Source organism: Macrotis lagotis, chromosome 2 (assembly GCF_037893015.1).
Source record: "Macrotis lagotis isolate mMagLag1 chromosome 2, bilby.v1.9.chrom.fasta, whole genome shotgun sequence".
Lineage (NCBI taxonomy): Eukaryota > Metazoa > Chordata > Mammalia > Peramelemorphia > Peramelidae > Macrotis > Macrotis lagotis.
The window spans coordinates 207,573,540-207,600,448 of record NC_133659.1 but is presented as its reverse complement, the minus strand read 5'-3'; the positions used below and the strand labels follow the sequence as shown (position 1 = coordinate 207,600,448).

Genomic DNA, 26,909 nt, shown 5'->3' with positions numbered 1-26,909 from the left:
GGTGATATTATTATCTCCATTTTACAGATAGGAAACTAAAGACATAGAGATTTTAGTGACTTGTCCAGGGTCACAAAGCTATTAAGTACATGAATCAGAATTTGAATTCTGGTCTTCCTGATCCCAAGTCTAGCTCTCTACCCACTGTATCACCTTGGTGGTAAGTCTAACACTTGAGAAGGTACTGACCTGCTTTGGAAGAGGGAGGTTTCCACATTTAGAAGTACTATACTAATAAAATCAAAGGTTCAGTTCTTATCTCTATTACCTCTTCTTCCTTAGAGTCCTGTGAGGTAGGGAGGGTCAAGTATCATTATTATTATTCTTTCCCATTTAATGATGGGAGAAGCTTAGGTCCAGAGAAAGATACAGCAAATTAGTAAAGGATCCAGAAATCCAATTCTTTGTACTGGATGCTGCATTTCTTACACGATCGATGCCCTTACCCCTATGGCTGTTGATCCTTTATTCTAAACTCATTGGTTCAGCTGTCCTTTGAGTTTCTGGAAAGGTATGACAGAATTTTCCAGAGCTCATTCTCTCTCTCTCTCTCTCTCTCTCTCTCTCTCTCTCTCTCTCTCTCTCTCTCTCTCACACACACACACACACACACACACACACACTCTTTGCCCTCCTTTCTCTGCTCACATAGTGAAGAGGCATCAGGGAGATAACTTTTTTAAAAAAAAATGATACCAAATTTATGAAACCTGCTAAAATAGTTCTTGCTTTAATTACCTCTCAGCCTGCTGAGGTTTTCATAGGCCCTGCTAGCCTACTACTCTGGTTTTAAACTATGATTTCTTGAGATAGCAATGAAGGAGAGGGACATTTTATTCTTAGGGCTCTCAGATCTCATGAAATTTAGACAAGATCTAATCCTTTTAGGCTAGGGGTCAGAGAAGAAGTTCTATAGCTGGATTAGCTGTTTAAGGGAAGAACCCCCATCACTGGAGAAGTCATCCCCTTTGCCTTCAGTCCTCTCCCCATCCTCAATCAAAAAAAAATGGAAATTGGGATCCTCTTCTCTTGCTTCATCTTCCTCCCTCTTCCTTTCTTTGATAGGAACTGTCCCAGAGCCCAATGAGAATGACTGGTTGATGGAAAAAACTGGCATCATCCCAGTTTGCTGTTCTCTTTCAGGCTCTCTCTCTCTCTCTCTCTCTCTCTCTCTCTCTCTCTCTCTCTGTCCCAGGCCATCCTAGAGCCCATGCAGGACTCCAGGTGAGGTGACAGGAGGCAGGAAACATTGTTGCCCTTCAATAGCTTCCTCTTTACCTTTTCTCCCTCCCTTTCCCATGCTGCCTGACTATTCACAGAACTTTACATGAGATCAAAAATCAACAGCTCCATTCCTTCTGGTTATATGGGAAAATGTCAGAACTTAATCTCCTCTGCCTTCACACCTTGCAGGTCTTGAGAACTGCCATCTTAACTACTTTTCTAACCTAAGGGTCTTCTACTTTTCTTCTGAAGCCTAAGGATTTTAAGACCTGTCTGTCCTGTAGTCAGACTTTTTTTTGCCTTTAATATTTTTTTAAACAGTACTTTATTTTCCCCCAATTTTATATATGGTTTTAAACATACATTATTATAAGATTTTGAGTTCCAAATTTTTCTTCCTTTCTTCCAACCCCTCTTCCTAAAATGGTAAGCATTTGATAGAGGTTATATATGTGCAATCATGTAAAACATGTTTCCATATTAGTCACAGTTGTGAAAGAAACAGACCAGGGAAAAACATGAAGAAATTAAATGAAAAAGTATACTTCAATTTGCATTCAGAATGCATAAGTTCTTTTTCTGGATGTGGATAGCATTTGCATCATGAATCCTTTGTAATTGTCTTGGATCGTTGTGTTGCTGAGAAAAGCCTAGTCATTTGTAGTTGATCAAAAACTTTATATATTGTCCCCTTCAATTAGAGTGAGCACTTTTTGAAAACAAGAGCTCTCAATTGTTCCAGGTGTCCCTAGTGCTTAGCACATGATAAGGGCTTAATTAAATATTTTTTAACATTCATTAATTGACCTAAGTTCCTGTCTGCAGAGAATATGTAAATCAGGAGGGATCCTATAAAATGAAGCCTCTAGCACTGTTCCTTGGACAGTGTCAGGAACTTTTCCTAGGAGAGATTGGAGGATGTGAGGAGAGAGCAAGGGAAGGGTTCTGAAGGCTCCCAAAAGGAACTCAGCCCCCTGCCCCAAATCCCCTCCTTAGGCCTAGTGGCATAACAAGCTTATAGGTGATAGGGGTGGAGAGGTGGAGGAAGAGGATAACCTTCTGTATCTGACAGTGTCTGGCTTGGTGGACAACTGAAGAAGGGGAGGGTGGTGGGGATGGGGGAATGCTGATTTCCCTGGAAGGAAAGAACCTACAAAAAAGGCTTCAAGCAAAAAACTAGGAAGGAAGGTTGTGTGTGTAAAGAAGAGGCACATATCTATTTCCAGATTTTATTGCTGGTACCTTTTCACTTGCTGGTAGAGTATATGTGGGAAAACTCGGATGAGTCCCTCAGTACAATATTTGTACATGTGCTTTGGGAGAAGCTACTCTCTCCCCTCACTTTTCTATCTAAAAGAAGTATTAGGTCCAAGGATTGGGTCTCAGCATAGAGCTTATCCCCCATTATCCCACCCTTCCTCGACCTTCCAGGTGCTCCATACCTGCCAGGAGATCAGTACTGAAGTAGTGGTGTGAGGGGTAACAGAGAGGATGGTGGGTGCTTCTTCTGGGGCTGGGGAGAGAGAGAAAATGGTGACATCCAGGAGCTCAGAGCCTTCCCTCAAGCCCTGAGATGAGTTCTATGTTTTCTTGATGCTGTTAGGTCAGTGTCAGCTTCAAGGTGCTGGGGGCAGGAGAATTATCCCCTAGCTGATAGAATATGAAGCCAATCTGACTCCTTTAAGAGGGATTTTCTAGGTACTACAAGGGAGGTCCAAGGACAGTGTCCAACAAGCCCAGGGGCTTTAATGCAAACTAAACCCCAATGGGTTCAAGAGTGTCTGACTCTCTTAGCCTTGTTCTTTAGGTCCATGGATGATACTTTAGGTATCTTCAGAAGTCATGGCTTTGATTGCTTTGGGTTACTTTAGAATGTGAAGAAAAGAGCAAATACTTGAACCAGAGATTAGGGTAGTGACTATAAAACCTGATAGCTAACACTTAATATCATTTAAGTTGGAAATGTTGAGGATTTTCCCCTCCTTGCTCCCCAAACCTGTGACCACAGGTCACTCTCCACTTTTCTGGAACACCAACCATAGGCTAACTTGCAACTTCTCCCACCTTAAGGGCTAAGAGAGATGGAGGGTGGCACAGTGGCTGCTGTCCCCTTGTAGTTCCAGGAAATGGCACAAGATACTTCATGGGTTGGGGAGGAAAAAAGTTTACTGACCAGCTTGTAGTGTGGTGAGGGATTCTGATTCTTCACTGTATTCACTGTCACCGATATCGTTGGTTGATTTGACTCGGAATTTGTAGGAGGTGAAGGGTTTGAGCCTGGGATAAAATAGAGATAATTTGATTAAATGAATTAATGATAGCTCAGGTTCCAACAGGACCTTTGTCCTCATTTGTCTATCCTGAGCTGGTGAGAAGAGTATTCTCATTTCTAAATTATGAATGGGAAAACTGAATTTGGGAAAGATTTGGTCAACATCCAGTGCAATAAGTGGGGTTGGCAAGATAGGAAGTCATCTGTTGTACCTTACAGAGCAGTGTAACAAGGATACTTTTAATATTGTTTATAAATCTATACAGAATGACCAAATAATAGTTATTTTTTGGGGGGGATTTGCAAGGCAATGAGGTTAAGTGACTTGCCCAAGATCACACAGCTAGGTCATTATTAAGTGTCTGAGGTTGGATTTGAACTCAGATCCTCCAGGGCCAGTGCTCTATACACTGTGCCACCTAGCTGCCCTTGGATCAAAGCTTTAAAGTTGAAAGAGCCCCAACTTAAAGGTTAGAGTTCACCTTTTCACTTTACAGTTGAGGAAACTGAGGTGAAAAAAGGTTAAGTGACTTGTCAATGGTCACACAGCAAGTAAGTATCTGTGGTGATGTTTGAATGGAAAGTCTTCTTGCCTCCACATCCTGTGATCTTCATTACACATAAGCTACATTCATTTATTTTAAAACAATATTTCAGTGGTGCCTTTTATCTTAAAACACTTGCTTTTACTTATATCCTTATATTCTTATATCCAGTGAGATACTCAAGGCAATTCAAGTTATAGCTTCTGAATGTAGGTGTGCTTAGAGTATCATATCTAAATATAATACTAAGCTTTTAGATTTGCACCTATCATATCTGGATATACCTCCTACCCCTCTCCCTAGTGAGTTCTCACTTGTGGAAAAAATAGTTAAATAAGTGACACTGAAAGGAGGATGCTTCCTTATCTCTCTTTGGTGACCAAGCTTGGCCATTATAAATACTCATGTTAGAATGTACAATTGTTTCATTCCAGAAAATTTCCATAGCATGCAGGTGGTAATAATTAAAGCACATATTACAATGAAGGCTCAAAGTCTCCTTTGTACAGTGACATGCAGGGACCAAAGTTTTCAAATACATCAAGGGATGGAGGGGTTTTAAGTTTTTTTAATATTAAATTTAAGCTTATATTAAGTATAAATGCATTATTTCATTTCAGTTAACAATACACAGAAAATGAGAAGAGAGATATATCAAAAACAGAGACCACTGGCTCAATTTTCCTGGACAGGGCTTTCTCAGCTCATGGTAGCTTAATTTTCTGGCTTCCTTTAAGATGTAGTTGTGTACAGAAGCTGCTAAGGACACATTTTATTCATTCCAAGCTTCTCTCTCTCTCTCTCTCTCTCTCTCTCTCTCTCTCTCTCTCTCTCTGTCTTTCTGTTTTTCTCTGTATCTCTCTGTTTCTGTCTCAGTTTCTTTGTCAGTCTCTGTTTCTTACTCACTTCTCATTTTTGTACTAAGGACAGTATCATCCAACTGCTGAGATCTGAGCAAGCTCTTCCCCAGATATTGCTATCCTTTCCCCACTTTCAAGAGACTTGAAAAGAATCAAATATCTAAAGAGTTAAAGTGCAGTATATTGCTTCAAGCTTCAATTTCTTTCTTTTTAATTTTTAAAAATGGATGGCTGAAATTCTTGCTCATGTAAAGTGAAGGATAAAAATATAACCTGCTGAAAATTAAATTACATTAAAGTCAGTAATATGGGGTGTGGCTCAGTTTCCCTATTAAAGATGAGGGAAAAAATGCTGTGGTTGCAGAGAATGGTTAATGAAAGACTGAAAAACACTCTACTGATACTGTACTCTGGGCTCCAGAAATGTACAATAAAGGAAAAAGTCTAATAAGGCTCTATGGGAAGCTGGGTTGGAGCCAGGCAGGGAGGAGAAGCTGGTTAGAATGGAGGGAGGGGTTCTCAGGCAGATGACTAAATGGGAAGGTGAAACTGAGAATGTAATAGGATCCCAAATCCCCATTACAAAAAGACTGGGAACTACTGAATGGGCTAGAAGGTTGGGGTTTGGAGAATAGGTGTGGGTGGGGTTTCAGGCTAGAATTGTTTTGTGAAGCCCTTTCCATGAAACAAATGAAATATAAACAAATGCTCTGCTTGTGCAAGGGAGATCCCCAGTACTGAAATAGGATACCACGGATAGGGGGATATATGTGGGGGGAGGCGGGTCTCACCTGTCCACAACAAATGAGGTGGCATTGTGGGTCACGGAGGAAGAGTGTAGGGCCCACTTGCCACTGGGGAGTTCCCGGGTCTGGATGGTGTAGTAGCGGACGGGGGAGAGACCATCACTACCAGGTTCCCAGGACAGCAGCACGCTCCTTGCCTTCACATTCTCCTGCTTTATGATGGGCTTGCTAGGAGGCTGTGGGCGGTCTGGGGAGACATGAGGAAGGTCAAACTTATCATTGAATAACCCTAGACATCAATAGGACATGTGGCCTGTTGGTACCCTTCAGAGTAGAGAAAGGACAGTAATAGCCTGAGATGATGAATCCTGCTCTCTGGATTGGACTTCTGACAAGGAGGAGCAATCCATCAATATGAAGTAAAACTGTCTCCATCTTCAAGAAATTTACATTCTCATGGGAGAGTCAAAGGTGTACATATATAGGATCATGCAAAAACATAAACAAAAAATATATACATACATATAAATACACATAGAACAAAAATATCATACAGATGCATATGCATACATACATACATACATACATATATATATATATATGTATATACATATGGTAACATTATGTGTATATGTAGAGGAAGGCTAAGAGGTGAGATCAGGAAAGGCCCATGCAGAAAATGGAGTTTGAGTTGTCTTGAAGGAAGAGATCCCAAGAGATGAGAGGTGGGGAATGAATGTATTCTAAGCATGGTGCAAAGGAATGGAAGTGGGAATGACAGTAAGAATGCCAAGGTGGCTATACTTCAGAGTGTATAGTGGGGAATGATTCATTGAAAAGCTGGTTGAGGCCAGATTGTGAAAGGTTTCATTGTCAAGCAAAGGAATTCATATTTGGTCTTAGAGGCAAAAGGGAACCATTAGAATTTATTCAATGAGAGTTGCTTTAGGAAAATTATTTTGGTGTCAATGTGGAGGATGAATTGGAGTGGGGAGAGACCTGAAGCAGGGAGATCAATTAGGAGGCCACTAAAATGGAAAGGTAAGTGGCCTGGAATCAGGATGGATCGAGTTCAAATTCAACCCCAGACACTTACTAGCTGTGTGACCCTGGGCAAATTACTTAATTCTGTTTGCCTCAATTTCTTCATCTATAAAATGAGCTGGAAAAGTAAATGACAATCCACTACAGAATCTTTGCCAAGGAAATGCCAAATTGAATCACAAAAATTCAGATATGACTGATAAACAACTGAACAACAAAATAGCCCAGACAAGAGATGACAATCTCTTGAAATAGGGTGGTGGCAAATTCCAGAGAAATTGGTGATGGCAGAAATTATAATATTTTTCAATGAATTAATGTTTAGTGAGTGAGAGTAATGAGAGCCCATTTGGGAACCTGGGTGACTGGAAGAATGAAGCAACAGCTCAACACAACCAGGAAAGATCAGAAGAAAGATGGGTTTTTGACAAAAGTCAATGAGTTCCATTTTGGAATTTGAATTTAAGATGTTTCTGAGATATTCATTTTGAAATGCCCAAAAGGCAGTTAGTTGCTGATACAGGACTGGAGCTTAGGAGAGTCAAGATTACATTTATAGCTTTGGGAATCATTTACAAAGAGATGATGATTAAACTTATCGGGGCTGATGAGGTCTAAGCTGATAAATGAGAAAGAGAAGAACAGAGCCTTAGGTTTACACCCACAGCTGGGGGCATGACATGGACAAAGATCCATCAAAGGAGGCTGAGAAGGAGTGATCAGACAGGTACGAGTGTGATGGAAACCCAGAGAGGAGAATATCCAAGAGGAGAAGCGTGGTCAACATTGTCAAATGCTGCATAAAGGGAGGACAAATAGGATGAGCACAGAGAAAAGGCTATTAGATTTGTTAATTGACAGGTTTAGTAACTTTGAGGAGAGTAGTTTCAGAGAGACAATGGTAAGCAGAACTCCAATCTTCAGATGAATGTATCATCTGAGTTATTCAAAGGTACTGGACAAAACCCTGTGGGAGAAATTTGGTAAACTCCCCAGAAAAAAATTGAGAAATTGTTCCATTGTGATCATTATCTGGAATGGGATACCTGTGGGAAGGAAGGGAGTCAATACATTGACTCTATAATAGGGACCTCTATTTTCTCTCCTTTCACTCTCTTAACCCTTTATAATAGACCAACTGCCTTCTCCAGTTTTTGCCAAATCCAATGACCTTTCTCAATCCTCATTCTTTTTGACCTCTCTGAAGCCCCTGACACTATTGATCACCCATTCTTCTTGGGATAGTACTTTCTCCTGGTTCCCCTCCTACCCATGTGACCACTTCATTTGCAGAGTCCTCATCCAGATGATGCCCTTTAATCAGAGGTAACCCACAGGGGTTCCCTTCCAGGCTTTCTTCTCTCTTTAACACTACTTTATATGGTGATCTAATTCCATGGAATTAGTTATCATCTCTGTGTTGATGATTCCCAGAGCTATCTATCCCACTTTAACCTCTCTGTTGACCTCCAATATTACATCTCTAATTGCTTTTCAGATATGACAAACTGGATATTCAGTAACCATCTTAAGCTCAACATGTCCCACAACAAGCTCATTAACTTTCCCTCTAAATCAACTTTCCTCCTCTCCCCTTCCCTACTTTTTTGTTACTATAATGGATATAGCATGGAGAATATCTAGTCCAGTCCTTCAGATTTATTCTGGACTCCTATCTCTCATTCCCCCATATCCAATTTGTTGCCAAAGTCTCTTTATTTCAGCTTTTAAACATCTCTCAACTACACGTTTTTCTCTCTTCTCACATTACTGGTTCTCTAGGGTCCCCTCTCACCTTATGCCTGGACAACTACAAAATCTGCTGTGGGTCTGTCTGTCTTTCCCTACTTCAGTTTCTTCTCCATTTAGTCACTGAAATGTTTTCTTAAAGCACAGATCCTGTTGCTCCACCATTTCTGACTCAATTAACTCCAGTGACTCCTTATGATCACCAGAATTAAATCCCAAATCCCTTGGCATTCAAAGTCCTTCCTAACCTAGCCTATTCCCACCTCATTCTCCTCATGTACTCTTTAATCTAGTAATAGTCACATTGATATTCCACAAATTACATGAACAGTGTTCCATGAACAATTTCTTTCAACTCTGAACATTTTATCTGGTTATCCCCCATGCCTGAAATGCTATCTTTTTTCATCTGCATCTACAGGTTTCTTTGGCTTTCTTTAAATCCCTACTAAAATTCCATATTCTATAGAAATCTTTCTCAATCTCTCTCTAAAATAAATAAATTTCCTATTTATCCTGTTACATATCATATATTTTATATATACATTTCTTCTTGTTTCCCCCTATTAGATTGTGAACTCTTTGAAGGCAGGGACTGTCTTTTGTCCCTTTTTGAATCCCAGCAGTACTTAACAAGTAGATGTTTAAAGCAGTAGATGACTAGCAAATCTCACTTGAACTTTTCAGGATTATTTATAGGCTGTTAATTTTAATTTCAGAGACTCTGAGACTTGGTTTTAAACTAGACTCTTCCTCAGAGTTCATGGGGGTAGTGAGGCTAGTATCCTTTATTCCACTTAAGGGAAAGATTAGAAGGATTTGGGATCCCAATTCTCCTCATTACCTTCCTACAACATCTCAATCTTCCCCCCCACCCCGGGCAATTACCTCTCTTCTCTGTGGTCACCACAAGTGCTTCAGCTGCCTCCCCCCAGCCCTTACGGGTCTGGGCCATGATGCGGAATAGGTAGATGGATTCGGGCTTGAGACCTGTGGCAGTATACTGGCGGGCACTGGGGGTAAGTACTTCCACCGAGGCCGTGTTGGCTGTAGTGGTGTTGAGCCTGTGGGTGATCTGGTAAGCTGTGGAGAAGCAAGATAAGGCCAAAAAGCAGGATAGACTCCTTCCCTCATACGTTTCAGTTTACCCAACCCTTTACTATAGGCAGAGGACTCTATATCACATCTTCAAATTAGGGCTCTTTCCATTTTTACTCACACTATAATAATCCATTTTAAGTGATTGTTTTCTGAACAAGTGACACTGGACCAGATAAGGAATGACTTGGCATTTGTAATTAGGAATAAGCTATATGGTACATAACTGGTAAAAGATGTCAACTTCTGAGACCAGGCACTAGGGGGCATTGTATGCAAAGCAGATACTGCCCATCCTTTCAGTTTTTAATATGACATTGATATTCTATAGAAAATGTATGGGTAAATATAAATATGAAACATACAAATATATTTATAGATATTTATATTTTTTTATTGTGATTTTAGTTGTGTAGGGATTTTCTCTGGTGGATAAAATCTATCAATACAAATAGGCATCTCTGAAACTTAGTCTTAGAGATTTATTTAAAAGGTAGTATGGTGGTTAGAGAGCTGGCCTCAACTTAGGAAAACCAAGGTTCAAGTATAGCTATATTGGCTATGTGACCCTAGGAAGTCATTTAGCCTCCTCCATCTGCTTCAGTATCAAGGCAACTGTTTAAGACAGTGGCCGAGGACTCTAAGAATTCCTTATATAGATAAAAAAATGAAAAGTCCAGTAGGACACACTCACCCACTCTCACCCACTCCTACACACACACACACACACACACACACACACACACACACACACACACACACACACACAGAGGTACTGATTTTTCTTGCAGTATTTACTGATTTTCCTCATAATCACGAGTATATAATTCACAGGAAGGTAGACTAGAGTGACAGGGACAATAGATCTTTATAATAATATTAATATTGCTAATAAAACTCAAAGTGATATAGTGCGTTAAGGCTTACAAAAAAGCCTGTTATCACAATAGCATTTCATGATCTTTTTCTAACAAATTGCTATTACTATTTCAGGAAAATTAGACATACATCCTTGAACTCAAGGCATTTATAGTTTAGAAACCCATTCTTATGGTATAGAGACAGACATACAAATAGATAAATAGAGGTCAGGAATTATATGTTTGTCTATGTCTACCACCATCTCTTCTGCCTATCTATCTATCTATCTATCTATCTATCTATCTATCTATCATCTATCTGTCTATCTAGCAGACCCTTACAAGCTAGGTGATCCTGAAAAAGTGACTTAACTGTCTTGGCCTTAGTTTCCTCATCTATAAAGAGAGCTAGAGAAAGAATTGGTAAAGCACTACAGTAATCTTTGCCAAGAAAATCCCAGATGAAATCAATGAAGAGTAATACATAACTGTAAAACAAATGACCTAGTTGATATTATATATATATATATATATATATATATGTATGAGTGTGTGTGTGTTTGTATATATATATTTTTATATACCTACACACATAAATATGTATATGTGTGTATATATCTATATATTTAATGCCAAAGATAGCATAAAATAAAAACTTGGAGATGATGTGATTATAGGGTGGACTTTATCCAGGAAGGATTTTCTATTGGGATGGTGCTCAAAATAGAGAGAAAGGCTTTGCTTATTTGATTGGATATGAATGAATCAATGCCAATGCTCTTAAGGGAAATTGAGAATGGGACTACTTCCTGGACCATCAAAGATGTCTGCTTTTTCTTTATTACCTTCTTGATTTGGGCATAAGAAAAGCACACCAGGAGATGTCTTCAGGGATCCCCTGAAGGACACAGCCAAATAATATTTCCTTCATTATTGGATTTGGGTAGAATGGAAGGTTGCATATTTCTTAAGATCTTTACCTTTTAATTTTGTTGTTGAGTCATTTTAGTCATTTTGACTCTTCATGATTCCATTTAATTTTTTTTTGGGCAAAGATACTGAAGTGGTTTGCATTTCCTTCTCCAGCTCATTTTACAGATGAGGAAACTGAGGCAAACGTAGTAAAGTGACTTGCTCAGGGTCACATAGCTAGTAAGAGTCTGAGACTAGATTTGAACTTAGAAAGATGTATCTTGCTGACTCAAGTCTAACATTCAATCCACTGCATCATGCAGCTGTTCCATATATGTATATGTGTGAATACATACATATATGTGGACACATACTCAGGTGCTATATATGCATGCATCTGTGTTGGAGATATATTAAATGGATAGATAGATAAGGAGGCAGAAGAGACAGTTGTGGACATGGGCACACAAGTAATTTCTCTATCTATTTGCATGTCTTGTCTCTACGAATGAATCTTCCTGATTCTGAATCCAGTGCTCTATTCACTGGCACTTAGCTGCCCCTTTATTTGCTTGCCTTTAATCTACATCACCAAGAGTTTCTTTCCAACACTTATACTCCTCACTGTCTGTAGATAATCTCAGTCCTACCTCTCCTTGACTTAAAAACTTCTGGAAACATAAAGCTCTCAACTGTATCTTCCACCTTCTAAACCTTTTTAACAGGTTTGGGATTTTTCCTCAAGTCAGGAAGACCAGGGTTCAAGTTCATACATATTGACTATTTGACCCTGGGCAAATCATTTAATTTCTTTCTGTTCCAGGAAACTCTCTTGAACAGTTAAAGAGGAGTCTAGGAATTCCATACAATGATAAAATCCAAATTCCAAAGTATGTGTGTGTGTGGACATATTCACACAGACAGACAGAAGAGCAGAAAACCATCATATTTCCAGAAGGGAGAGAGCTGAGGCTCACCTAATATGATGCCATTAGGGGCAGCTGGAGGCTGCCAAATTAGCCGGACTGATGTGGGTCTCACCTCTGGGAAGAGAATGCCCATGGGAGGTCCTGGGACTAGAATAAGAAACAAGAAAATCATAGTGAGATCCCCCATGCCACTCTGAGTCTTAGTTTATATCCAGTTGCAGGGACTAACTTGGAGTTGGGGCTGAGTGTGAGAAGGTCAGTGAGAAAGGGGTATAGGCAAGAGGAAAAGAGGCTAGAGTCCACCTTTGGGGTTCCTTTTGAACTGTGTGTGGGGTCAGTTGGCACAATCTAACAGGGATTTTTGCTGTTGTTTGTCCTACATCCTCTAAGAGGAACAATGACACCATAAGCGTGACATCTTGACTTGTGTATTTTGGGTCTATTAAAGAAAAAAGAACTTAGAAGGACCTGAAGTGCAAGAAGGAGAAGCTATCAAAACAAATCCTTCCTTTTCTTTCTTGGTCCCTTGCTCTTTCTTGATGCTTGACCCTGGAGATTTGTCCCAGATTGAAATGAAAACAAAATTGGGTAGGAAATTGATGTTCAAGATTTGACAATTTGCTCTGGAGTAAGTAGGAAACCAAAACAGAGACAGAAATTCTCCAACTGTTGCCTCTGAGCAAGTCACAATCTAGCATTTTTGTGGAGTCTCAAGAGTTGTGTAGAGAGAGCAGAAAGCTTTGGGTTCAAGTCCAAATTCTGACAAATACTCTCAGTCACATGTCCCTGAGCAAATCACCTAAGCTCTTGAGGCAACTCTCTAAAACTTCCAAATTGCAATGATGGAGTTTCTTCTTCTAGAAATTCCTTATACTAGTGAAAGCAAAAGCCTAGTCCCTATTCTATTAATGTCCTTTATGAGTCACAGTAGGAAAATATTGCAGTCCCTTTAGAATTAACTTTTTACCTCCAGCTGTTTTCCCTCCAGGAAAGTCAATTTTGTTTTAATTTCAAGCTGGGGCAAAACTCTAGGGTCAAGCATCAATAAAGGGTAAGGGACTGAGGAAAAATAATCTAAAATGGGATATGAGGTGAGTCTCAGTTCTCAGAGTACCTTGGCTGTGTACTCACCATCATCAAGGGTCCTCTCCAGGATAGGTGGAGAGCTTGGGGTGCCATCCCCAATGCGGGTGAAAGCCAGTACCTGGATCTCATAGAGTACATATCGGCCCAAGCCAGTGAGCTGGGTGCTGAGGGATGAATTCCCTTCCACAAGCCAGAACTGAGGCTGAGTATCAGAATCCTTCTCTTTATATACCACCTGAAAGAGAGGACAAACAGTCCCAGGATACCCCCAGTGAATCTCAATCTCTTAGGGCCAGGAATAGAGTACCAAAAATGATAACTTTTGCATCATTTTCCAGGGAATTAAGTAATATGTTGGAGTTATATGGGATACCAAAGAATGCAGACTTGATACTAGGGTATTTAAAATCTCTTAAGACCATTTTAGGGAAGAAATTCTCCCTCTTGCAATTAGACCCAGGGTGGAAGTAGCATCATATTAGAGGCAGAGATGAGAAGGAGACTCCAATCTCTTAACTTGTGCTCTATTGTTGGGGTGCGGGAGTCATTTTGCCCCCACTCTCTCCATTCCAATCCTTTCCCCCCAAGCAATGATAGAGCTCTGGACCAAGGATCTTAAGGAAAAGGATAGTTCCTATCAGTGATGCTGTATGGGTTAAGACTCCAGATTCCTCCCCTCTTTTCTCTCATCCTGGAACCCACCTTATAGCCCAGTACAAGCCCATTTCGATCAGCCTCTGGGATTTCATTCCAGCGTACCAACATACTGCTTGAGGTTGTAGCCAGAGCAGATACATTGGATGGACCTGAGGAGGGAACTGGGTAGGGGGAGATAGTAGAAGAGCATCACAAGAGGGGGAAATATAGACAACTCTCTATATCCCCCACTAATGAAAGGGAAGAGAGGCAGAGGTAATTCTCCATTGGCAGATAATTTCCATACTAACTTCTGTTTGCTTTGGAACATATTACATACCTTTTCCACTAGGAAATCTATCTTCCTAATTATACTTTGGTCACTATTAAAAGGAATTTGTCTTGAGAACCCAACAACTGATAGTAGGAAGGAGGAGACTAGGTACTTGCTGTGTGGTCAAGGGAATTTTTGGAATTGATAATATGCCATGGCAAATCTAAAAAATGAATAATTTTTATGAGAATCACAGACAACTGACTACAGCCTGGAGGTCCTAGCTCTTATTTAACAGACATAATGAGGAGAAAGAAGATAGTCCTAGCTTCATCCTTGTGTTTTCTAGGACCTTTCCATTCCATTTTCCATTTTTAATCTCTTTCAGATATCTTATTGCCATGGTTTAATTTGTGGGCATAGGGGCAGAAAACAACTTGATTTAAAAAAATATTTTTTTTCCAATGAAAAACAATAATTTTCTTTCTCCTACCTCATCCTTAACTGAAGAAAAAGAAATCCTTGTAACAAATATGCAGCCAAACAAAACAAATTTCCATAGTGGTCATGTCCAAAAATGATTTTGTCAGAAGGCAGGTGGCAAGCTTTCTAGATCATCCCTCCTCACCTGAAGGGAATAGGGGATCTAACTTGGGTCTGGGGTGCAGGGAGGGACTAGGAAGCTGTGGAAAGACAGCAGGTGCTCTGAAGAATATCATTCTCTTTGGTTAAGAAATGACAAGCAAGATCAGAGAGCTAGGACAACCATAGTACACTGGCTATGGATAATGCTATCCCCATCCAGAGGAAGAAAACCAAACCAAACCAAACCCTACAGAAAGTGAATGAAACTATTCACAGTTTAAAATTTTCTTTTATGTATTTCTTTCCTACCTCATGGCTTCCCCCCCCTTTAATCTTTAACTTTAATTCCTAAAATTGCTATTCTATAAACATGTTAAACACAAATGTTTATGTGTAATATTCACCTGACTTTTTGCTGCCAAGGGGAGGGGGGGATAGGAAGGGAGGGTGGAAGGAAATTATGTAACTTAAAAATATGCATATACACATGGATGAAAGTTGAAAAACTTTCATAACATGTAACTGGAAAAATAAAATAAAATATCAATTGGAGAAAAATGATGGATTTATAATAAAGAATGTGGTCCATTCCAAAGACAGAATTGATGGTATCTGAATACAGACTGAAGCACATTGTTTTTCTCTCTCACTTTATTTTTCTTGTGATTTCTCTATCTTTGTGGGGGTGGGGCAGGGGGATTATGTTTACTTTTACAAGATTATTGAAAAATAAATAAATAAATAAAAAATGACATGCAAACTGGATACAAATGAATACTTTTAGTACTTTTGCCCTTGCTTTTTATAACACTGAGTGCTGGGATAGCCCCTAGGTGTGTCTGCATACATATACAAAAAACTTAAAAGGGTGTCATTAAGAGGTATCAGGGTGGAGTAAGGGTATGAGGCAGGGGAAGTACCAGATTCCCGGGTCCTGCCCACAACGATCTGGCTCCAAGGCCCCGTCCCAATGGCATTGAAGGCTTGAACTTGTACTCTGTACTCGGTCCACTCTTCCAGGTCCTCAATGGTATACTCTCGTTCAATTCGGTCATGGACCACATGACTAAGGGTCTTGCCATGCCCATCTGATCGAGTGTACTTGATCTTGTAACCCACAGACTCTGGGTTCCCATTGTACTCCATTTCTGGGAGAGGCTGTAGCAAAGTGGGAGAGATGGAGCAGAGAGACTGGGATATACAAATAGCTTCCCCTGTTCACTATGTCTCATGACTCCCCTTCTTTAAGTTGTTACTAAGAGCCTGTCTTATCAAGGAGAGCTTTACGATTAGCCCAGTCCATTTTCCTACCTGCCAAGAGGAGGTCAGATGTCCCTTCCTTGCCAAGCACGTTTTAGTAATGCTGTAAATCTATAATATTTCTGTTGACCACATGTGTTTCTCCTATTAAATCTTGAGGTCATTGACAATATCTATTCTCTATTATGTATCCACTATATTATTAGGTACCTTGTGGTTACTCAATTAAATCTTGATGACAGATGGAGTGGTTAGTAGAACCACCATAGGGCCAGGTGTAATCATCTCTGCCCCCACGCAACTTCCCACCAAATCTCTCTCAATCTGCCAGTAAACCATTAGAAATTTATTAAGGAAACCAGGTAGTACAGTGAGAGTGCTGGACTTAGGAAGACCTGTCTATATATCTATTTCTCTCTGTCTGTCTGTCTGTCTCTCTCTCTCTTGGCATATAGATGTACCTTATTATTAAACTCAAAAGGTAGTTTAAGCCTCTTTTCTCCTGTTTAGATTCTTAATACTGAAGTCATCTTTGATTCTTCTGCCAAGTTCAACCCACTGTCCCCAAATCCAATCAATTGTTCAATTTTGTAGATTCTCCCTCCACTATTTCTCTTGCATCCAATCCTTTCTTGCTACTCACAAAAACTCTTCCTTGTTCAGCCCCTTGTCCCTTCTTGACCAAATTATTTCACTATCTTTATTGGTCTTCCTGCTTCTGGGATCTTGCCTCTTCAATCTCCCTTCCACAAAGCTACCAAAGTGATAGTTTTAAAGCATGGGTCTGATTATGCCATTCCCCTGTTCAAGAAACTTTACTGGCTCCCCATTGTCTCTAAGTTAAAATAAAAGCGCCTCTTTGGCATTAAAAACCTTTCGCAATCTGGCCCCAGTCTACTTTTCCTATCTGTCTCCTCACTTTATCTCCCCAAATTAAGATCAGAGGAGTATAGATTAGAGCTAAGGCAAAACCTTCAAGACCAATGAGTCTAACACTCCCATTTTATATATGAAGAAACTGAGGAGATAAAAAAGTTAATGGACTATCTAAGAGTTATGTAGATGATAAATGTTGTAAGTAGAATGAAAATGCAGGTCATTCCCATTCTTTTTTTTATATAGTTTGTATTTACTTATCTTTGTATAAGTAATGTCCTCCTAGTAGAACCTATAAAGGCAGGGATGTTTATATGTTCAGGGTGTACCATATAGACAACATTTAGTAAATGTTTATTGAATTGGATCCAATTAAATTGCTCTTTGGAGATCAAGGACAGGTCATGGTCTAATGACTTGGCTGGTAGGGCCAGAGTATCCATTATAATTCTGATTTGGGCTTGCTTTCCTTGGTCATTAACTCAAGGTAGTTGGGAAATTTGTTTGCCTTTAAGTTGACATGGTAAATGGAAGATGGCAGTAGGTGGTGGGGTATACAGATTTCCCATCAAATCCTAGAGATTGCTTATTAATGTAGTTGAGATACAAGTCATACAAAGATTCAAATGGGTAGCCTTGATCTCATCTCTTCCTCATGCCATCTCCTGGCACTTTTAGTGTCACTTTTCAGATGACCTTTCAGAAAAGGCACTTTTCAGATGCATTTTGACCTCCTCATCCATAGCTTTCATAAACAAACCTTTTTTGTCATTTTTTTACCCTAAAACCTCTCCTTTATCTTCTCTTTTCTGCTTTGCCCATCTGCCACAGAAGCATTCTCTCCTCCAACCCTTAGCTCATGAAAATACTTAGTGAAACGGACCAGAGACCATTAGGGTAGCAATTGATGGGATTGCTAAGAGGGAGAAGGAACTTTATTCCCATGATCTGGTACTTGCAAAGGAAAGGTAACGGGCCATGCACCATTAAGTGAAGCTAAGAGTTGCCCAGGGCCTTCTAAGAAGTCAGTGATTACTTTTTTATTCCCCCCTCCGTTCTCCCTTGGGTATTAGAGGGTTTAACCTTTTAGCTACTTGGCACACTTAAAACCCTATGAGGTATGAAAGGGGCAGCTGACTCTTAGAAGGACTCAAACATTGCTTAGCAAGAAGGAGATGCAGAATGTGAGTAGTGAGAGATGTATTAAAAGTGTCTTCAAGGCAAGAACAACTCACTTCAGGGTATGGATACACCATACCTATGGATACATGAAGCTTACAACAATACCATGAAGTATGTAGTGCAAGAGGCATTATTTCCATTTTATGGATGAGGAAATTGAGGCTCAGAGAAGTAATTTGCATCAAGTCACCCATTTAAGAAAATTATGGGTGAAGTAATCAAACCCTAGGTCCAATTTATTTTTTTCTTTCTCCACTACTTCTTTGTAATAACCCTTGCTTATTTTTGGTGCCAGGAGCTATCTTTGGAGGATACATAAATTGTTATTGCTAAAAGGGAGCTTAGAGATAATTAAGTCCAATAGTTCCCATTTAGTGGTTTGCTAATTCCTTTGGGGGTTCATAATGATAGTCCAAAGAGTTCACACTAAAATTTCTTTAATGGTGCCTTAAGCATTAAATAATTGTAAGGAATATCATGAGTAGTATATTAAAATGTTCTGGGGGTTTCTCAATACATTTTTGTTGTTGTTGAAAGGGGTTTATGAAACCAAAAATGCTGGAAACCACAGATCTAGTCCAATCTACTCATTTGATGGATAAGCAAACAGATCAAAGAAGATTAGTGATTCAGTCAAGGTCATAGAGCTAGCAAAATGGTAGAACTGGGACCAGATCCTGGATCTCCTGAGTTCTAATATATCACACGATGCTGATTCCCACTTCAATAGCTTCTTGACAAGACATCACCCCCTTGGAGGAACAAAAGAGATTTCTCAAGATAGTGTTGTATTTTGTCTAAGATCTCATTGCAAGTCATTTATTACTAATTACTATACAGCCTGGGACTGTGCTAAACATTAGTAATACAAATAATGGCCAAAACAATGTCTCTGCCCTCAAGGAGCTTACATTCTAATGGACTCCAGAAATAACAAGGCATATGAGAAATATATTTAGGCATAGAAGTAATGCTATTCTTGATCTCCCACCTTACACCCCCCTGAAAATTCTAATGCCTAACTCTTCAAAATCATCTATTTTGCACATGCCTACATATGTACACAGTGTCTCCCAAGGTTAGACTCTGAAACAGAAGCTGTTTTTATTTTCTTAATGTATAGAGTCTACCTGATACAGTGCAGATGCTTAATAAATATTTGTGGATTAATTAAAAAGGGAACATAGGTAAGTGCATGAACACAGTTTGGGTTTTTTTGGACAACAGAAAACATTCTCTCTCTTCCTCCCTCCCTCCCATTCTCTGTATATCTTTCCATCTCATTCTCTTCTTCCTTCCCTACCATTTTTACTTTCTCATTCCTCCTCCTTTATGTCTCCCTCTCTCCTTCCCAATCTGTCTCTGTCTCTCTCTCTCTCCCATTCTCTCATTCTCTCTCCCTCTCTCTCTGAAAGCAGGATGCTTCTCTGCCTAGTGTTGAATTCTATGGGCACTCTGCCTAGTGTTGAATTCTATGGGCACTCAGAGCACCTGTCAAGTCCATTGTCTTCTACCGGTACCAATTAGTGATGACACTTTTTCAGAGACTCACAAGCTCCAGTGACATTGTTCTCTACTCCCCCCATCCCCTCCCAGAAGTCTGTCTCACCATCCAGCGCAGCCAAAGGCTAGTCTCACTGGCCGTACGCAGGGTCACGTTGGCAGGTGCCATGTCAGGTGGAGCTTGGAGGGTTTGGATCTTGCGAGAGGGTTGGCTGGGGGGGCTGGTGCCCACAATATTCACCTGGCGCATGCGGAAGCTAGGGGTAAGGGGAGGGAAAGGGGAGGATGAGAGACCTAATGAGGATAACAAGCAAAAAAGTCCCCAAAGAGGAGGTTGTAAGGTTGTAACCCTCAAAACCAGTTTCCCATCCCTTCTTCCCCTGATGCCAATATCCCCTTTCACCTTGATCTTGCCTCTTTGTCTGCTTTACCTGTAGAAGGTGTAGGGGTTGAGGTTGGGTACCTCCATGGAGCGGGCATCAGGTTCGTTAGTCAGTTGGTGGATCAGTAGCCATTCTTCTCCCTCACCCACCACTCCCACCTGAGAAAGGGGAGGGCCCATTAGAGCAGAAAGGTTAAAGTATTGCTAAGTCATCTGGTACTATTCTCCAGAAGTTCTGAGTCTGTCCCAGAATCCTAGGAGTTACATAGTTACTCAATGTTCTCTGCTTCTGCTCAGTGTTCAAGATGTAAATCCCAGGACTCAGGAAAGCAAGAAAAAGGCTCCAAATGTGTCCCCCATATTTCCAGACCCTAGAATGTTACTTTTTAGTATGACTGTGAAATAGTCCTTAAGGACTAAAATAACTTTGCTGGCTGGTGCTTCAGCAATGGAAAAATGTAACCAGTTTTTTTCCCTGAGGTTGGTCATACAATCAGAGACTGGTATTGGTATGTGTGAGATAGAGGAAGAAGGGGGTTTGGAGGAAGTAGCAGGGATTTGGGAGGATGGGTGCTTGTAGTGCATTTGAACATTTGATATGTCAACATGTATCTATATTTTATATACAAATCATCACAGAGGGTTTTTAGAATTAAGAGTTTAGGCATTCATGATAATAGGGCTCTAGTCTAATTCTTATGGGAAAGATTGGACATGCAATTTGCTTGACTTGGGCACATGGGATAAAGATGGAGAGCATCTCTTCCTGGGATTACCTGTGCCTCCACCAGCCATCGGGAGATGGATGTTTTTCCATCATAACCAGGTCTGAACTGTAATGTCACGGAGCGAGGGCCAATGTTGGAGATGCCCAGGTTGGTGGGGGCTCCAGGGAGTTCTGCAAAGAAAAAAAAACCAGGGAAATTATATAGAAAGGGAGAGAATTCTATCTTCTATCCTCAAATCAAGACTTTACTGGCTATCCTGATATGCCTATCAATCATCTCTTCTTTAAATTTCACATGAATGCCTCTTTGGAGTTTATAAGATCAGAGATTTTGAGTTGTACCTTGGGGGTAATCAAGGCCAACCCCCTATTTTAACAGCTGAGGAAAGGAAGCCCAGGATCACATGGCTAGTAAGCAAGCCTCTGAGACAGGATTTGAACTTGTCCTGACTTTCCACAATCTATCCACTGGTCAGTCCTATTTTGATTCATTATGCCCCTAGGAGCTAAGGAAAGATTTGGACACTTTCAAAATGATCCCACAAATAGGTTCTTCCATAGGATAAAGGAATTTGAGGAAGAGAGGCTGCTTTGAGTCTTGGAAGTATATGTTTCATGTAGTGTAAGGTTTTTCCCTGGTTGTCTCTCAGTGGAAAAAGGTATGAGTAAAATCAGCCCTGTGAGAGTGTTACATGAACTAACTGACTATGGGAAAATAGGACCTCAAACCAGAAGGTCATGATGTTTTGACTCAATATCTTAAAGTCATTGGAATCCACTGTTCAGTGGTCAGGGAATATTGTAGACTAGTGGCAGTTTTTTGAGCTCACCTGTAAGACTCAGCTAATAATGCCTAAGAGGGACTGGAGAGAGACAGGATTTATCTTACTGCAATAAGGGGATAATTTGGGAGTTCAGACTTTAATTAGCAATCAAAGATCCATAATGTCTAAAACTATATTATAAAGTGACAATCATCAAAATTATCTGATACTGGCTAAGAAATAAAGAAGTGGATCAGTGGAATAGATTAAGTCCAAATCTGTTTGGTAAACTCAGACTCCAGTTTCTGCCATAAGGGCTCACTATTTGACAAAAACTGCTGGGGAAATGGGAAAACTGGAAAATACTATTGTAAAAACTAGGCAAAGATCAACATTTCACACCCTATACCAAGATAAGGTTGAAAAGGAAACAGGATTTAGATATAAAGAGTGATAAGCCCTTTAGGAATAGCCTATCTGTCAAATCTATGGAGAAGGAAGGAATTTATGATCAAACAATACATAGAGAACATTATAAATTGTAAAATGGGGAATTTCAGGTACATTAAATTAAAAAGGTTTTGTACAAACAAGACCAATATAAGGATGATTAAAAGGAATGTAGAAAGTCGGGAAACAATTTTCATAGCTAATGTTTCTGATAAAGGACTCATTTCTAAAATAGAGAACTGAGTCAAATTTATAAAAATACAAGTCATTCTCCAATTGATAAATGATCAAAAGATAAGAACAGGCAAGTTTAGATGAGGAAATTAAAGCTATCTATAGTCATAAAAAATGCTCCAAATCATTATTGATTAGAGAAATGCAAAACAAAAAAACTCCTAGGTACTGTCTTACATCTATCAGATTGTCTAAAATGTCAAAAAAAGAAAATGGGACCCTAATGCACTGTTGGGGGAGTTGTGAACTGATCCAACCATTCTGGAGAGCAAGGCAATATGTCAACAATGCAATAAAACTGTGCATCCCTTTGATCCAGCAATACCAGTACTAGGTCTGGTATTAGATCATAAAAATGGGAAAAAAGTTCCACATGTACAAAAATATTTATAGCAGCTCTTTTTGTAGTGGCAAAGAAAGGGAAACTGATGATATGTCCATCAATTGAAGAATGGCTGAACAAGTTATGGTAAATGAATATGATGGAGACCATTGTTCTGTAAGAAATCATAAGCAACTAGACTTTAGAAAAGCTTGGAAAGACTTATATGAACTGATGCTGAGTGAAGTGAGTAGAACCAGGAGAATATTGTGCACATTAAAAAAAATTATGAGATGATCAACTATGATGGACTCAGCTCCTCTCAGCTTATTCAGTGATCAAGGTTAAACCTGAGGGATCTGTTATGGAAAATGCAATCCATATCTAGAACAAAAAAACAAAAAACTATGGAGTCTGAATGCAGGGCAAAGCATATCATGTTCACTTAAAATTTTCTTTTATATTTTTTCTTTCTTTCTCATGATTTCCCCTCCTCCTTAGTTCTAATTCTTCTTTCATAGTATGACTAATGTGGAAATATATTAAACATGATTGTACATGTACAACTTATTTCAGACAGTTCAGTGTCATGGAGAGGAGGGAGGGAAGATTATAAAAATATGGAACTCAAAAGTTTGCAAAAGGATTAATGTTGAAAACTACCTTTGCATGTAATTGTAAAAAAAAATAAAATAATAAACTTGTGGGGGGAAAAATTTCATAATGGCTCTCAGGTGTGTCCAACCTGCCCTCAAAGACCATTCATGCAGGCTGCATTGTATAACCAGACAATAAAGGAATGGGTGAGTGCCTGCCCCAATGTTGCAACATCACAGACCAACTTAATCCTTAACTAACTAACACAGCTCGACTTTTTCCACCTATTGAACAGATTGTTTGTTTGATCTTTATTTTAAAATATTATATAACTCACTGTAATTGCAACAGACAACTTTATTGTATGCAGCATTAATTACTTTTATCAAAGGACTTTGAGTATAGATTTTGGAAACACTAAGTGCATTTCATATATTTGCTACTCTGTGCTCAGTTGACATCAACACGTTGCTTCTAAACTTACAAACAGAATGCATAAAGTTGCAATCAGATATGCAACTTAAAGAAAAAATTATTCAAGTATCTTTATTGGGCTTTTATAAGTTGTGCCTGCCTAAAGAAAAATATCTAGCATTTCATGAACATATTCTGTTCATGACATCTCTTTTGGGGAATATGTATATTTGTGAAGAACTTTTTTCCCATTTAAAGCATTCAGAAAAGTTAAAAACCAAAAATTTCAGATGAGAATCTTGAAAATATTCTTCACATCACTACCAGTTCTATCCAACCAGATATGAATGTACTGGTATTGAAAAAGGAAGCTCAGAGTTCACATTAAAAAAAGGCATTTTTCTTATTTTTTGTTTAAAAAGTAAATTTTTATTATGCTAATTATCTTTATTATTATACTTTATTCTATTTCATTAGACTTTATTACATTATTATATTTTATTATTATAATCATTGGTAATATGGATTACATTGTAGTTGTATGTAAATATTAAATTCTATATGCAACCCTTAACAAATTTTTGTTGGGTGATCCAATGAAGCCCAGAAAAGCTAAAGGGTTAGACATTAATCTAAATACTTGTCTGGGATGTGGTCAAAACTTGACAGCTAATATTTAGAGTTTATGACTTTGGTCCTCAAGTGATTAGAACAAGGGGTTATGACCTCAGGTGCCCTTAGAATGAAAGAATTTCAGGATTGGGCTGGACTTCTGGGGTTCTGACCTATGTACATCTCTAACAAGTAAGTCACCTAGTCTCTGCTTAGGGACCTTTGGTGATGGGAAATCCAGTACACCTAAAGAAGCCTATTTTACTTTTTGGACCTATGATCATTAGGGAGGTTTTTCCTTTCATTAGGCCTAAATCTAACTCTGTGACTTCTACTTATTTTTTACTAAATAGACCCTTTGAGGACAAGCAGACAAACCTAATCCCTTTACTATATGGATAGTATTTTTGATACTCAAAGGTAGGTGTTATCCAACTCCCTAAACCTTTTTTCCGTTTTGTTTTTTGTTTTTTGTTTTTGTTTTTTAGGTTTTTTTGCAAGGCAAATGGGGTTAAGTGGCTTGCCCAAGGCCACACAGCTAGGTAATTATTAAGTGTCTGAGACCAGATTTGAACCCAGGTACTCCTGACTCCAGGGCTGGTGCTTTATCCACTTCGCCACCTAGCTGCCCCCCCCCCCCAAACCTTTTTTTCTTTCAGACTCAATACCCCCAGCTTCTTCTGGTAATCTTTTTATTTTTTTAGTCTTCTCAAAAGCAACATCTTACTCAAATTTATTAAAATCCATCCTATAATGTAGTACCCAGCATCAAACACAGTACTTCAGATATGATTCAACTATGACAGCAAATGGTCTAATAGATACCAATCATAGTGGTCAGAGGATTTGGAACTAGAAGTGACCTTTAAGGTCACTTGGTTCACATGACTTATTAAAGGTTCACAAAATCTCCCAGGGTGGCTCAAACCAGATTAAAATGCAATTAAATAATAAAAACACATAAACAAACATAATTAGGTAATAATATATAACAGGTAAAAAGAAAAAAAATAAATTAAAGAGACAAATATAGATAATGTTAATACATGGTTTTCTGAGACAGTGTGTGACCCCAGGGATCTTTATATATGGTTTAGTGGTCACCAGTTCTATTCAAGCTTGACACCATTGTTCTAATACAGCCCTTCATTTTATGCCTTATTCATTCTGGTTATTGTGCTGGTAATAGCCCAAGAAAACATTAGTCACTGGGGTATTGTGTCCTGAGCTTGTGGTTCACTAAAATTCTCAAGTCTCTTCTACACAAACTGTGGTGTCTCACCCCTCCCCTCCCCATCTTATACTTAGGAAATCAGTTCTTGAACCCTAAGTGAAAGATTGAATTATCATGATCATATTTCATCTTCTTGGTTCAATGGCCAAGCTTGTTGAAAGTTTTCTAGGTCCTGATTTTGACATCCCTCTCAATTTTGTGTTATCCACAAAGCTGAAAACCACACTACCAAAATTTTCATCCATGTCATTGAGAAAAGAAGAGGGCCAAAGACAGTGGCCTGGGTTAGGCCACTACATATTACCTTCTAGGTTTAAATTAATCCATTAATCACTAATTATTGGGTCTGGTCATTCTAGTATATCTAAGGGTATTATCATCTGCCCACATTGCTCTGTTTGTTCACCAAGACAAGATGAGAGTTCTTTCACTGAACTAGTGAGGCCAGACCTTGAAATTCTAAATAGAGGCAACTAAGTGCCATGAGGAATAAATACAGTGATGTATTTAGCAAGAGGAAGGTCCAAATTCAAATCCTGCCTCAGACACTTATTAACTGTGTGACTCTGGACAAGTCATTTAACTCCATTTGTTACAGTTTCTGCATCTCTAAAATGGGGATAAAAATGGTACCAGATTCACAAGGTAGTTGGGAAAATAAAATGATAATACATTATGTTGTTATTATATAACATGTAATGCTATCTAATTTTGTATGTATTTATAACAGCTGTATAACAGCTGTATATAACAGCTATATAAAGTGCTTTTCCAGTCTTAAAATGAAATGTAGATATTATTTTTATTGTTTCTATGGTCTAATAGAATAACAGGAACTCTAATAAAGAGGGACTGTTCTTGAAAAAGGCTTATGTACCAGTGTCCTATAGTTTTGTTTTGTTTTTTTGAGAGGGGTAGTTGCTGGAGAAGCAACCTCTGCTCATTATACTAGAATTATGGAGATATGATAGAGGTATCCTGTACTGGACCTCAAAGGAGACAGAATGCTCTAGAAGACATCTAAATATTTCCAGGAGAGAAGAAAAGTCTTCATTGGGTTCTTAGGTAGCAGAGTAATACCTGAAGTGGTTTTCTATTTGTCAACTTACCTGGTGGGACCCCAGAGGAGATAGTAGAGGCTGAGATTTGGCCTTGGCCCTTTGAAGTCATCGCTGCCACTTCGATGGTATAGGTGGTGAGGGCAGTTAGGCCAGTGACCCGGTATTCCAGGGTGACATTGGGCAGGTAATGTGTTACCCGGGTATTGGTACGGTTATACTCTTCCCAGGAGATCCGGTATCCTAGGGAAAATAACAGGGAAGGGGATACATATTTAACCATGAGCTATTAGGGAAATGAGGACCCACCTTTCCCACCTGATGAGATTCTCCCTAAGGAAACTTAGGCATGTACTACAAGGAGCTAAGGAGTTATTAGCATGGGTCTATAGTTTATTTATTTTGTGCTTTTTAGGAATATAGGAAGGACAGGGAGGGGCAGTGTTGGTCTGAATGTTGGGCAAAAGAAAGGGC

At 39.2% G+C, this 26,909-nt stretch overlaps 1 protein-coding gene across 2 annotated transcripts in view; it reads right to left on the bottom strand.

The window, feature by feature from the left end:
- SDK2 (sidekick cell adhesion molecule 2) overlaps window positions 1–26,909 on the bottom strand; it is a 442,394-nt gene that overhangs the window by 71,005 nt on the left and 344,480 nt on the right. For both annotated transcript variants that reach the window (XM_074224650.1, XM_074224651.1), the window contains exons 21-32: window positions 26,487–26,678; window positions 20,800–20,921; window positions 20,073–20,182; window positions 19,748–19,898; window positions 15,741–15,978; window positions 14,028–14,143; window positions 13,371–13,560; window positions 12,288–12,386; window positions 9,329–9,523; window positions 5,693–5,894; window positions 3,398–3,501; window positions 2,667–2,737 (exon numbers count right to left, since the gene is read on the bottom strand). In XM_074224650.1, the coding sequence (XP_074080751.1) occupies window positions 2,667–2,737; window positions 3,398–3,501; window positions 5,693–5,894; window positions 9,329–9,523; window positions 12,288–12,386; window positions 13,371–13,560; window positions 14,028–14,143; window positions 15,741–15,978; window positions 19,748–19,898; window positions 20,073–20,182; window positions 20,800–20,921; window positions 26,487–26,678 (1,790 nt within the window). The remainder of the gene's footprint in view (window positions 1–2,666; window positions 2,738–3,397; window positions 3,502–5,692; window positions 5,895–9,328; window positions 9,524–12,287; window positions 12,387–13,370; window positions 13,561–14,027; window positions 14,144–15,740; window positions 15,979–19,747; window positions 19,899–20,072; window positions 20,183–20,799; window positions 20,922–26,486; window positions 26,679–26,909) is intronic.